General features: G+C 40.2%; 1 protein-coding gene across 1 annotated transcript in view; it reads left to right on the top strand.

The window, feature by feature from the left end:
• F10 (coagulation factor X) overlaps positions 1 to 12,620 on the top strand; it is a 63,218-nt gene that overhangs the window by 18,366 nt on the left and 32,232 nt on the right. Inside the window, exons 5-6 of the mRNA XM_033950459.1 lie at positions 1,642 to 1,773; positions 9,998 to 10,245. Of these exons, the coding sequence (XP_033806350.1) occupies positions 1,642 to 1,773; positions 9,998 to 10,245 (380 nt within the window). The remainder of the gene's footprint in view (positions 1 to 1,641; positions 1,774 to 9,997; positions 10,246 to 12,620) is intronic.

Genomic DNA, 12,620 nt, shown 5'->3' with positions numbered 1-12,620 from the left:
CACCCACTCCAAAGTAGAGAGAACGAGAGGGCACTCTCTAAAGTTAAAAGGGGATAGATTCCGTACAAACGTAAGGAAGTTCTTCTTCACTCAGAGAGTGGTAAAAAACTGGAACTCTCTTCTGGAGACTGTTATAGGGGAAAACACCCTCCAAGGATTCAAGTCAAAGTTAGACAAGTTCCTGCTGAACCAGAACGTACGCAGGAAAGGCTAGTCTCAGTTAGGGCACTGGTATTTGACCTAAGGGCCACCGTGTGAGCAGACTGCTGGGCACAATGGACCACTGGTCTGACCCAGCAGCGGCAATTCTTATGTTCTTATGTTTTCTTCCTGGGGATCAGGTTTGTAGAGATTAGAAAAGGTATTTTGTAAAAACAGGCAAATGGAGCAGAGTGAGTTTGAATAGAGCTTACAGAAAAGCCAATCAGCACAATGCAGCAAAAAACATTCCAGCTCAAAAGAGGCACCTTTCTTGCCATTTAGTTGCTATGTATAAGAGGTGTATATTTGAATGCACCATTTAGACATCTATGCATCCAACATTTATCGAATACATCCTGTATGCTTGGTTGTTCATGCTCCAAACGTACCCGCTTTCAGGAAAAATGCTTTGTTACCTGAGTGCTGCTTGATTTGTGTGTATAGAGCTTTTTGATTTTAGGGGAAGTGTGTACTTATCCCTTCTAGCATGTACCCCTGATGCAGCGTGAGGGCAAAATGTGGCCACATTTGATTTTTTGTTAATAAATCACACATTTTTGATACATTTGACCTGCTTTATGTCTTCTACCTATATGTAATACTCTGTACATGTATGTGCCTGTACATGTCCTCAAGCGTGCTCTTGTGCAGCCTGATGTTGATTGTGCATGTGTGAATGAGCCCAATACTTATAAAATTACCACCATAAGGGCCTTTTGGTAGGGGCTGCAGATGCCATTTTGAATCTTAGACTTCAATGGAGCAGGAGAAACTGGGGCTCAGTCCTGCTTATCCACTAGACTTCAGAGACCCCCAGAGTGGAATCGATAGATGATGTGTCATAGGAGGAGAAGTAGATTAGGGTAGGCAGCCATGGTCCTCAAGAGCCTTAACCTAGCTGGATTTTCAAGATTTCCACAATGAATATGCATGAAATCTATTTGCATACAATGGAAGCTGTACATGTAAATCAATCTCATGTATATTCATTGTGAAAATGTTGAAAACCCAACTAAATTGTAGCCTCAAGGACTGTGGTTGCCCATGCCCGGAATCCAGGGATAAGCAGTGGCCTTCCCAAAATTTGCAGGATATTAATGGTTTCCTCTCAAAACTTTTCCAAGCTTTTTTGAACCTAACTATGCTAACTGCAAACACATTACTAAAGATTGTTTACCCCCCGCAAAAAAAACCCCAACAAAACAAACAAACCCCTCACTGCCCACAAGTAACCATATCATGAAACATTTTTTTCATTGAGAAATCAGTTGTCAAATTCTCCCAGTCACTTTCATTTAAAGTTCTCATACAGATGATGTATTTAGTATCCAGACAGAATTCTTCTACATGCTGACTATTAATATGCATGTCTACTTAAATATTGACTAATATATCTTTCCCTGCTGTTGATAAATGTGAAGTAATTTGGATCTCTTTCAGTTATACAAGAACTGTGTAGCATGAATAATGGTGGTTGTGATCAGTTCTGCAAAATTAAAGAAAACAGTGTTACATGTTCTTGCACCACGGGTTACATACTGGGAGATGATGGCAAATCTTGCACACCAACAGGTAAGACAATAGAATGTTAGCATTGTTTAGAGAACTTTTCCAATTGTCCTGTCCTCGGCTTTCTTGAAAGTGCATTACTGGAGTCTTAAATTGGTACAAGACAACAGGGAGACAAATGTTTGTTGTCAAGGTGCTGCTTCAACATAAGTTATCTTCTAGACCAGGGGTGGGCAACCTCTGTCATCCAAGGAAGCAACCCAGTTGGGTTTTCAGGATTTCCCCACTGAGTACGTATGAGATCTATTTCCACTCACAAATAAAAAGGAGGGATGGAGGAAAAATTACTCAGAGTATTCAATAGAACTCTCCAGAATTAAATACAAAGGACGCCAAAGTGCTTGTTCAGAATGAAAGAAAAAGCCTCAGGTTACGGTGAGTCTAATAGAGTAAGACTCTACCAATTCTACACCATAGGCATAAAAAACATTCGTGGATTGAATAAGAGGAAAAACATATAGGTCTTTGAACTGTAAGCAAAAGGTCCCACTCAACAAGGCCAATGATTGTTTCATGGCAATCCATCACTTCCTCAGGGCCAACGAATCTTTGCAGAAAGCAAACCTACAACAAATGATCAAGCACTGTGTGATGTAAAAAAATAAAAAGCTTCAGAGAAGTAAAATATTGTTTACTTACTTTTCAGCAGTCTCTTCCTCTACTTGCTAACAATGAAGAACATGGTGCCTTAGTGTCCTAAAATGCTCCACGGGAACCTATCAGGTTAACCTAACCTCTGACTGGTCTGAGGAGACACTGGGCAACATATCATGGCATAAGAAGAAAGCTTAATTCAAAAGAGAAGCATCTGTCTGGAGAAATGAAGCTGACAGCTAAATTTTTCCTTATGAATAAGTGAATCCGGTCAAAAACTAGCAAATGCAGAAAAAATAAAAACAATCAATGCTAGCACTGAATTGAGAGTGAAAATACAATATTGTTCTTTACATGATGCACAATGTTGTACTTGGGGTGCTTGCATAACCCCTCTATTGAGGGCACTGCAGTGTTCATTCAGTCTTAAGTGTAACTGTCGAGGTTTGTTCTAAATACATTTTATTGCAGGGACACATAATGCAGTACACAACAAAGTCCGTGTCACAGGTAGTTCAAACCTCAACTTATAATTTTTTGCCATCTACGGGATTAACAAATTATGTCACCAGTGCCATAATCTCACAGTTCTTACATCTACCACAAATGCTGACCTGTGCATGTAGAGTCGTGTCCATTTTCACGCAAAACTGCAGGGTTCAATTGTTCTTTTAGGATTATTCCTAATTTATATGCAAATCTAAGCTCATATTTTGAAAATGCTGGTAACATAGTCACAAGCCCCCAGTGTTTGTGTATAATTTTTCTAAGCTGATGTGTTTTTGGACCAAAATTTAAAACGCACATGACAGCTTTATCATCCTGTACATTTTGCACTTCAGTTAACAAATACTCATGGTTACATTACATTACATTAGTGATTTCTATTCCGCCATTACCTTGCGGTTCAAGGCGGATTACATACGAATACATACCATGGGTTCCATATGAATTGTCACGATAATATAAATGCATAAGGCGGATTATATGAGAATTGTCTTGATGTTAGGGGGTACATAAGGAGTGGTTTGAGCCTTTTTGATTTGTTAGGGAGTAGATCATATTGTAGGTGGAGCTTGGGATGTATCTGGTTTTGTTATATAGGTTTTTTTGTATTTTTTTGAAGAGTAGGGTTTTTGTTTCTTTTTTGAAGGTTTTGTAGTCTGTGGTCGAAGACAGCAGATTGGTGAGCTGTCTGTCTAGTTTTGCTGCTCTGGTGGCCAGTAGATTGTCATACATTTTTCTTTGTTTGACATTTTTGGTTGGTGGGTGTATGAATAGTGTGTGGGTTTTCCTGTGTCTGGTAGAGGTGGATTGAGTTAGTCGGTTGTTCCAGTAGGATGGGCTGACTCCGTTTATAGCTTTAAATAGTAGGCAGTAGAATTTGAAGTGTACTCTTGCTTGTATTGGGAGCCAGTGTGAGTCATGGTATGCCTCTGTGATGTGGTCGTATTTTCTCAGTGAGTATATGAGTCTTAGGACTGTGTTTTGTATTGTTTGTAGTTGTTTTATCATGGTCGCTGGGCAGGGAATATATAATATATTGCAGTAGTCAATTAGGCCTAGGATGAGAGATTGTACCAAAAGTTGGAATTGTTTTCTTTCGAAGAATTTTCGCACTCGCTTTAAGTTTCTCATAATTGTGAATGATGTTTTTATTATTTTGTTAATTTGTGGTTGAGTGGTACAGCCTCTGTCAATCAGTATTCCAAGGAGTTTTAGCATGGGCTGAATGGGGTATGAGACCGAGTTTATTATTAGGTTTGTTAAGGTTGGGGTTTTGCTATTTTCTAAGAGGATGAAGTTTGTTTTGTCAGGGTTAAGTTTTAGTTTGTGTTCTGTCATCCATGTTGCTACTTTTTCAAGTATTGTGTGTATTGTGCCTATCATGGTGGGCGCTGGTTGGTCGAAGGGGAGAAGAATGGTAATGTCATCTGCATAGCTGTAGGAGATTAGGCCTTGTTTGTATAGGTAGGAGCTGAGGGAAGCAATGTATAGGTTGAAGAGAGTGGGTATTCCGCAGGGATTGGACCATGATTCTGATTTTTCTTTGTTTATTTTAACTCTGTAAGTTCTGGATTGTAGGAAGCTTTTAAACCATAGAAATACCTTGCCTGAGATTCCTGTTGAGTCTAGTGTTTGTAGAAGGATATCATGGTCTACCAGGTCGTAGGCTGCTGAGAGGTCTAGTTGTATGATCTGCATTTTCTTGCCTGTGCTGAGGTGTTGTCTAGCGGTGTCCATGAGTGTTCCTAGTAGGGTCTCAGTGCTGTAATTGGTTCTGAAACCAGACTGTGTGGGGTGGAGTAAGTTGTGGTTTTCTAGGTATGAGGTTAGGACTTTAGCTACGAGGCCTTCCATTAGCTTAACGTAGAGTGGGTCTGTAGTTGGATGGGTGGTCCGTTGTTCCTTTGGGGTCTTTTAGGATCGGAGTTATGATGATTTTGCTGAGGTCTTGTGGGAAAAGGCCATCTGTGAGTAAAGTTTGTCTCCATTGTAAGAGTAAGGTGCGGAATAGTGTACTGGAGGTTTTCAGTAGGTATGAGGGGCTGTGGTTAAGGTTGCAGGCTGCGTGGCTGTATTTAGTATATATTTTGTTGAAGTCTGACCATTGTATGTATAAGAAGTGAGACCAGGTTCTGTCAGTTGCAACTGATTCTTTCTCTGTGTGTGGGGGGAGGGGGGGTTGATATTTCTTCTAGGTGTGTAGGTGTTCCATTGAAAGTGGCTCTGATAGTTGCGATCTTGTTTTTGAAGAATGTGGCTAAGAGGGAGGCTGAGGGAGAGGAGAAATTGCTATTGGTCAGATAGGGTGTGGTGTCTTTGAGTTCTTTTAGTAATTAGAACAGCTTTTTTGTGTCTTGGGATCCTTCTCCTATTTGCTTTGTGTAGTATGTCTTTCTTTTTTCTTTCAATTTTTGTTTGTATTTTTGGTTCAGTATTCTCCATGTTGTTTTCATGGCTTCTTGGCTGCTTTTTCTCCATTTTCTTTCCAGTTGTCTGCATTGTCTTTTGAGTATGAGTAGTTCATTGTCGAACCATTTGTCTGATTTTCTGTGGATCCTGGTTTTGGGTCTCAAGGAGCTATGGCAGGCTGCAGCACCTTTTTCTCTGCACATGGTCTATGAGTACAGGATATGATAGCTTATGGTGGAAATCAGAGGAGAGTTCTTAAAAACTGTGATTTAACTGTTTTTACAAATAGGAATCACAGGCAAAGAACACTCATGGTTTCAAGGATTCCTATAATCCAGAACCTACAGAGTAAAGACACACAATGAAAAATCAGAACCATGGTCCAATCCCTGTGGCATACCGCAAGGATCGCCATTATCCCCAACACTCTTCAATCTCTACATTTCATCCCTCAGCAACTGCCTAGACAAAATAGGCTTAACCTCATATAGTTATGCAAACGACATCACCATTCTCCTTCCTTTTGATCAGCCAACGCCTACTATGACAGACACACTACACAGAACTCTAGAAACAGTGGCAACGTGGATGAAAGACCACAAACTAAAACTGAACCCAAACAAAACAAAACTCATACTTCTCAAAAAAAATAAATCCCCAACCATAACAAACCTAGTAATAAACTCAATCACATACCCCATTCAACCCACTCTAAAATGTCTGGGAATGATGATAAACAGATGCTGCACCTTGCAACCACAAATCAACAAAACAAATCATTTGCGGTCATGAGAAACCTAAGGCAAGTTCAAAAATTCTTCGACAGAAAACAATTCCAGCTCATGGTCCAGTCCCTAGTCCTAGGTCCCCTTGACTATTGCAACATCCTCTATCGCCCTTGCCCCGCAACAATGATAAAACAAGTACAAACAGTACAAACACAGCCCTGAGACTAATCTATTCACTAAGAAAACACGATCACCGAGGCATACCTTGACTCACACTGGCTCCCAATTCAAGCAAGAATACTATTTAAACTCTATTGTTTACTATTTAAATCCATAAATGGTGACAGCCCAGCCTACTTGATCAACCGCCTAATCCAAACTACCACAACCAGATACAAGAGAACCCAGACTCCATTCACTCCAATCAGAGTTATCAAATGGAAAAAACTGTGCAATGACCTTCTAGCCACATAGGCAGCAAAACTAGACCACCAACTCTCCAATCTATTAATCACGACCACCTGCCTCCTTAAAGAAACATTCATCAAGAGGTATGGCGTCCTCATGGGCAGAAGCTTGAGTGATTCCACCCGAAGAAATTTGTAGATCAACAACCTGGTCTTCCCTTCATATTTTCACCAAATTTTTCAGGGTGGATGTAGCAGCACAGAAAGATGCTGCTTTTGATTCTCAGTCCTACAAACAGGCTCCTCTTTCCCACCTGCACTGGAAAAAGAGATTAGGTTCTTACCTTGATAATATCTTTTCCAGTAGATAGGAATGGTATTCTGAACCCCCCTGCACAGCACTTATCTGATGTTCCTGCTTTCTGTCTAAAGCTTCTTGGTCAGCTTCCCAGTTAAGATTTACCTCTCAGTCAGACTATGGAATTATGAAATATCTTTGTATATACTTAAAAGGCAGGAACGGTTGAGCTCCACAAATGTTCAAGCTATTATGTTCTTGTTTAACATGTTTCTTCTCAGAGGCTTGTTAATGTTTTAACTGCATTACTATTTATTCAGTAATTATTTTACATTTATCTGAGCAGATCAGTCCTTGGTTTCGGGGTGTTCCCCATACCCAAAATCCTCCTGTGTCTTCCTATAGGGCTGTTGCTGGCTTTGGTAGGAACTGAAGAGAAAAGCAGAGACTGGGAAGAAGGAGGAGGAGCTGAAAAGCTGTGATTAATATCTTCTGCAGAATGCTCATGAGCAGGCATGGACAACTCTATGGTTTAGCATACCATTCCTAACTGCTGGAAAAGATATTATCAATGTAAGATCCTAATCTCTTTTTAGGAGTGGAAGAGTGGCCTAGTGGTTAGGGCTGCAGGTTCAAGCCCAGCAATGCTCCTTCTGACCAAGGGCAGGTTACAACACTTCATTGCCCCAGGTATTTTAGTCAGATTGTGAACCCACCAGGACATAGGGAGAAATACTTGAGTGCCTGAATGTAAATCGCTTAGGCTATAAGTGGTGTATAAATACTACAATAAATAATATGCAGGAGATATGTGCAAGTCGCATATAAAACACTATGATAGTGGATATCTCCTAGTACACCAATTAAAAGTACTAAAAAAAACCAACAAAAAATGCAAATCAGGAGAAATTGTGACCATTGGACCATTTCTAAATAGCACAGTAACAGTGGCAATAGTGGATAAGAAACATGATAATATGAACCCAGTACATACAGCTATGAGAAAATGTGTACAAATAACTTACCAAAAACAGAGAACTGTAGCGTGTATCAGAACAGCAGCATCTCAAGCACTAGTAAACAGAGTACTGAGCATGAGGGGTGAACTTAAAAGAAATTTGTTGCCAAACAGGTAAATTTAAATACATGCTATGTAAGCATGAAAGAAATGAGGTGGCCAAACATCATGTATAGCTAAAATAATAGCATAAAAGAATATAGTGAAAACAGTTATAAATCTAATGAATCCAAAATTAATAAAAAATGATAAAGAAACAAAAAAGAAAAGAGAAAAAAAATAGAAGGTGAGGCTTATGTGTAACCAAAATAGAGCTGAGGCAAAAATAACATTTTGTCAAAAATCAGGCTGATAAAAAAGTATCCATATCCAACCATGCCAAAGCACAGATCTGCGTCAAAGCTGACTAATATAAGTGGTTTCTACCTTGAGCTGAAGTTGAAGTTGATTTGGTTCTCCCCTACTTTCTTTTGTACTTCAAGTTGAGTGCCACTTACAGAATAGTGTGTACAGGATCCGCACCCAACTAAAATCTGTTATATTTATTTTAAAATTTATATATAGTAAACTCCCACAAATTCGCAGTTCGTGAATCGTGGACTCAGTAATTTGCGGTATTTTCCGACCGCCTCTTCCTGGTATTAAAGTAATGGTTACATCAATCAGGAGCTATCTGGCATGTCAAAACAGCTCCTGATTGGTGTAGCCTGACTTTAGTACCATGAAGAGGTGATCAGAAAATACCGAGAATGATTTTCAGCACCCGCCAGTGCCCCAGCTGCCCTCTCCTGCCTTCGATCAGCTACTAAACCGCATTTGTGGTTTTTTGAGATTCGTGGGTGTTCGTGGAACAGAACTCCCGTGAATTTCGGGGGAGTACTAAACCGCATATTGGCAATGTGGTTTACATGTTACAGGCAAACAAACTAGATAGACATATTATTAACATCCTTCCCATTTTGGATCGCAAGATTCCAGGAAAACATGAACAGACATTAGCAGGTCAAATTTCAACAATAGTAAAGAAGTAAAACACTAATGATTAAATTCATCTCAGAATATTCTTGAGAATTATATCTTACAATTGCAGAGAAGCAGTAACCACCACAAGGAGGAATTACCATAGAAGGCATTAACAAATAGTTGTGTTTTCAACATTTTCTTAAAATTTATCCTCCCAGCACAAAATCGCAAAATTGCCGGGCAGGGCATTCCAAAGTTTAGTACCTGCTATAGACATCATTGTTACTCCAATCCTAACATGCATAATTGACATCTTACCTTCCAGACTCAATGTCATACTATTTTCTGATCTTAGATATTTTCTAGGTTGGTAGATTTCAAAGAACTCCTGTAATACCTTTGGGGAAGCATGATACAAGGTCTGATGAATGACTGAAAGAATCTTAAAGTGCAATCCTAATTCTCTTGACCCCGCCCATGGTCATGCCCCTTTTCAGTTGCACACGAAAAGATTTGCATGCAAAAGGCCTAATTGAAGCCAGTTGGAGCTACCACCCAATTATTCTTATTTAGTGACTCATTATTCAAATTGCACATGCAGTTTTGGGTGCCAGATATTAAGGGCCGCATTAGGGCTTTAACGTGCGGAATAGCGCGTGCCGCATTGCCGCATGCGCTAGACCTTAATGCCAGCATTGAGCTGGCGGTAGTTCTAGAAGTGAAGCGCGCGGTAATTTCCTGCGTGCGCTAAAAACGCTAGCGCACCTTAGTAAAAGGAGCCCTAAATCTTGGATAAATGGTTAATGCAGCATAGTAAATAGAGCTGTAAATGTCTAACCAAAAGGAGAGATGGCAGAGGGGATGTCAGATCATTCAAAGTTATAACCAATGCATAAGGGGCAGCATTTTCAGAAAAAAAGATCATAGAGGTTATTTCCATTACAATAGAATATAGCAAGTGCTCTCGCTGGACTGTGATTTACTAGCTTGTGCATTTGTTTCAATTTCATTTTGTTCTCTGTACACATAAAACCTTTTATGTAAAGCATATTTACACTTCATATCAATAAGTAACATATACTGTTCTCCACTAGTAAAGAAAACTAACAGAAAATTTCCGTACAATTTTCTTACACAGTTTTAATATCAAGTGCTAACAAAATATCAGAGATGACTTGTAAAGAAACAAAAAATAAATTAAATGAAAAAAATAAAATGGAATGAAACACAAGACAAATTCCCCTACTGTGGTTATGGTTATAAAACTCAACATCTCCTTTGGAATTGCTTTAAATTCCCACAGATGCTTTCCCGTGTGGGCGGACAGCAGTAAACAGAAAGGCAAGGTCGGTGTTACCCTTGGAACCCTACTCTGACACCCCCAAAGGCCAAGATCTGGAGCTCAATAACTCGAAAGATCCAGATATCCGATATTTTATGGATTCCAAACCCAATGGTGAAAACAATGAAACAATTTCCAGGAATTCTACTGATGACATCACTAGAATAATAGGAGGGAATGCCTGTAAACCTGGTGAATGTCCATGGCAGGTAAATATTTTCATTTATGATCTGACTTATAAATGTGGTAAAAATGTAGGGCAAACAGAACTGGTTTTACTCGCACTCAACGAATGTTGGAAATAAATTGTACATGTTGAGAATGAAATGGAATCAAATATGGCTGCTACGCTACCCTTGACTCCAGTTCTCCTTTGAGCAATGTGCTATTTTACCTTCATTTACATCCACTTTTTCTTTACATCCATTGAGTGAAAACTGAGGAAGGCTTGTTAAGCTGAAACACAGACCGTGTCAGGTCTGCTGCCATTCATTGGGTTAGCGGCTCTTTACAGTGGATGAACTTGCTTTTAGTGATTTTTTAAATAAACATTACATCAAGAATATTATGCGCCACAGTTTCTTGATCTTTTGGATTCCCCTTTACTGCTGTGGAACTTTGGGGCTTTTGTTTTGTGCCTATGGAATCAAATAAGGCATGACATAGAACCAGTGAAAATATATATTAATTTGGAAAATGAGTCAGAGTAGACTAGAGATCCAGAGAAATAAAGCCCTCCTATTAATACCTTTCCCCACTTCAAAAAAGTAAAAATAACCCGATGTATTTCTATAGAAGAAGCAGTTCCAACTTCTGCAGCATAGAAACACTGATACACTGAAATATAGTAGTTAAGGAATTGGTCCTTTCCAACTCTTCCCTTCTTCTTTGCTGTCCTGGTCATAAAAACACACATTCACAAATGCACAGCCCCGTACCCTTGACCTACGGCTCATGAGTTTTGCCCCTTAACCTATAACCCCTAGCCTCTTACCCCCCAGCTGTTGACCCCCCAGCCTGCAACCTGACCATTGATCCCTGTCCTCTGATCTATAACATTTGATCTTCAGTCTATGATCATGTACCTTTGATCCTTGGCTTTTGCTACTGCAGTGTTTACAGCACTGCCTTTTCCCAGGTATGTCCTTGTTGTGTGACTTCTCAAGGTTAATGCTTTAATGTTATGGTAAAACTGCTCTATAGGTCCTGAGTGACTTTTGTTGGGTTTTGTACTTAACTTCATATTATAATTATCTAAAACATATGAAATCAATACTTTACTAAACAGTGCTTAAAATACAAAATACAGTTAAACCTCGGTGTGCGAGTAACACGGTTTGTGAGCAAATCGTGACTCGCAAACTGAGCTTTGACTCGATTTGCGAGCACCCTCCCGCTCGAACCGGCATCGCTCCCCCCTGCCCATGAACGCCCCCCCCCCCTGAAAACCGGCATCGCACCCACGCTCAAACTGGCATTGCACCCCCTTGCTGGAAGAGAGCCGGAAGGCCTTGGGCATGCACAGATGCCTAGGTAAGAGGCGGAATCTTCGTTGACTGGCACCAGCACGTCCTGTGGGTTGGTGCTGCGTGCCAGTGCCAGATGGGGTAAGGGGCTTGTTTGGGTGGGCGGGGGATGCCACTTCCAGCACAAGGGTGCGATGCCAGTTCTCGGGGGGTGTTTGCGGAGGGGGGAGCGATGCCGGTTTGAGCAGGGGGGTAGTGAAGCAGCGCCTCGTGGGGGGGGGGAGGTGGAACCAATCAAGCGAGTTTCCCTTACTTCCTATGGGGAAACTCGCTTTAATATACGAGCAATTTGGTTTACGAGCATGCTTCTGGAATGAATTATGCTCATAAACCAAGGTTCCACTGTACTAAGCATGAATACTGAATACTATATGCAAGTGGATGTCTAGTAGGTTATAAGAGATATATAAAAATATATAAGTAAATAAAATAAATATTATCAGAAGGAAAAGCCTCAAATGAAGATCAGGCACTAATCTCTGTGCTCTCACAACATTCTATTATTGACAAAAAATGAAAGTTCACACACTTCTGAAATAACTTTTTGAAAAAAAAAAAAAATACCGCCAATAGAACTTAACTTTGAGTGTTCAGACAACTGCGGTTTGGTCCTTCCAGTGATAGTGTTTTGCAGTACAAATACCAATATCTCAAGGGATTGAGTGGAACAAAAACTAATTTTTGTACATTATCTAATGCTGGTTTTTACAAAGTTGCAGTAGAGGTTTCTACCACCGACCGGTGAAATAAATGCTCTGACACTCAAAGAATTCTTATGAGCATTGGAGCATTTACCTTGCTGGCCCATGGAGTCCTAATTTGTATGAACACCCGATATTGAAATGCATTGAGATAACGCACAAAAATTGTGCCTGAAATATTTGACGAGTCGCTAACTAAGGCCCTCTTTTACTAAGGTGCACTAAGCGTTTTAGTGCGCGCTAAATCAACGCTTGTGCTAACCGCTAACGCGTCCTTAGGATAACATGCATGCGTTAGCGTTTAGAGTGTGTGTAGCGCGCGCTAATATTTACCGCACGCTAAAAAGCACAGCACAC

The sequence above is a fragment of the Geotrypetes seraphini genome, chromosome 6 (genome assembly GCF_902459505.1).
Source record: "Geotrypetes seraphini chromosome 6, aGeoSer1.1, whole genome shotgun sequence".
NCBI lineage: Eukaryota > Metazoa > Chordata > Amphibia > Gymnophiona > Dermophiidae > Geotrypetes > Geotrypetes seraphini.
Note: the sequence above shows the minus strand (reverse complement) of the source record. Positions and strands in the feature narration are given on the sequence as shown.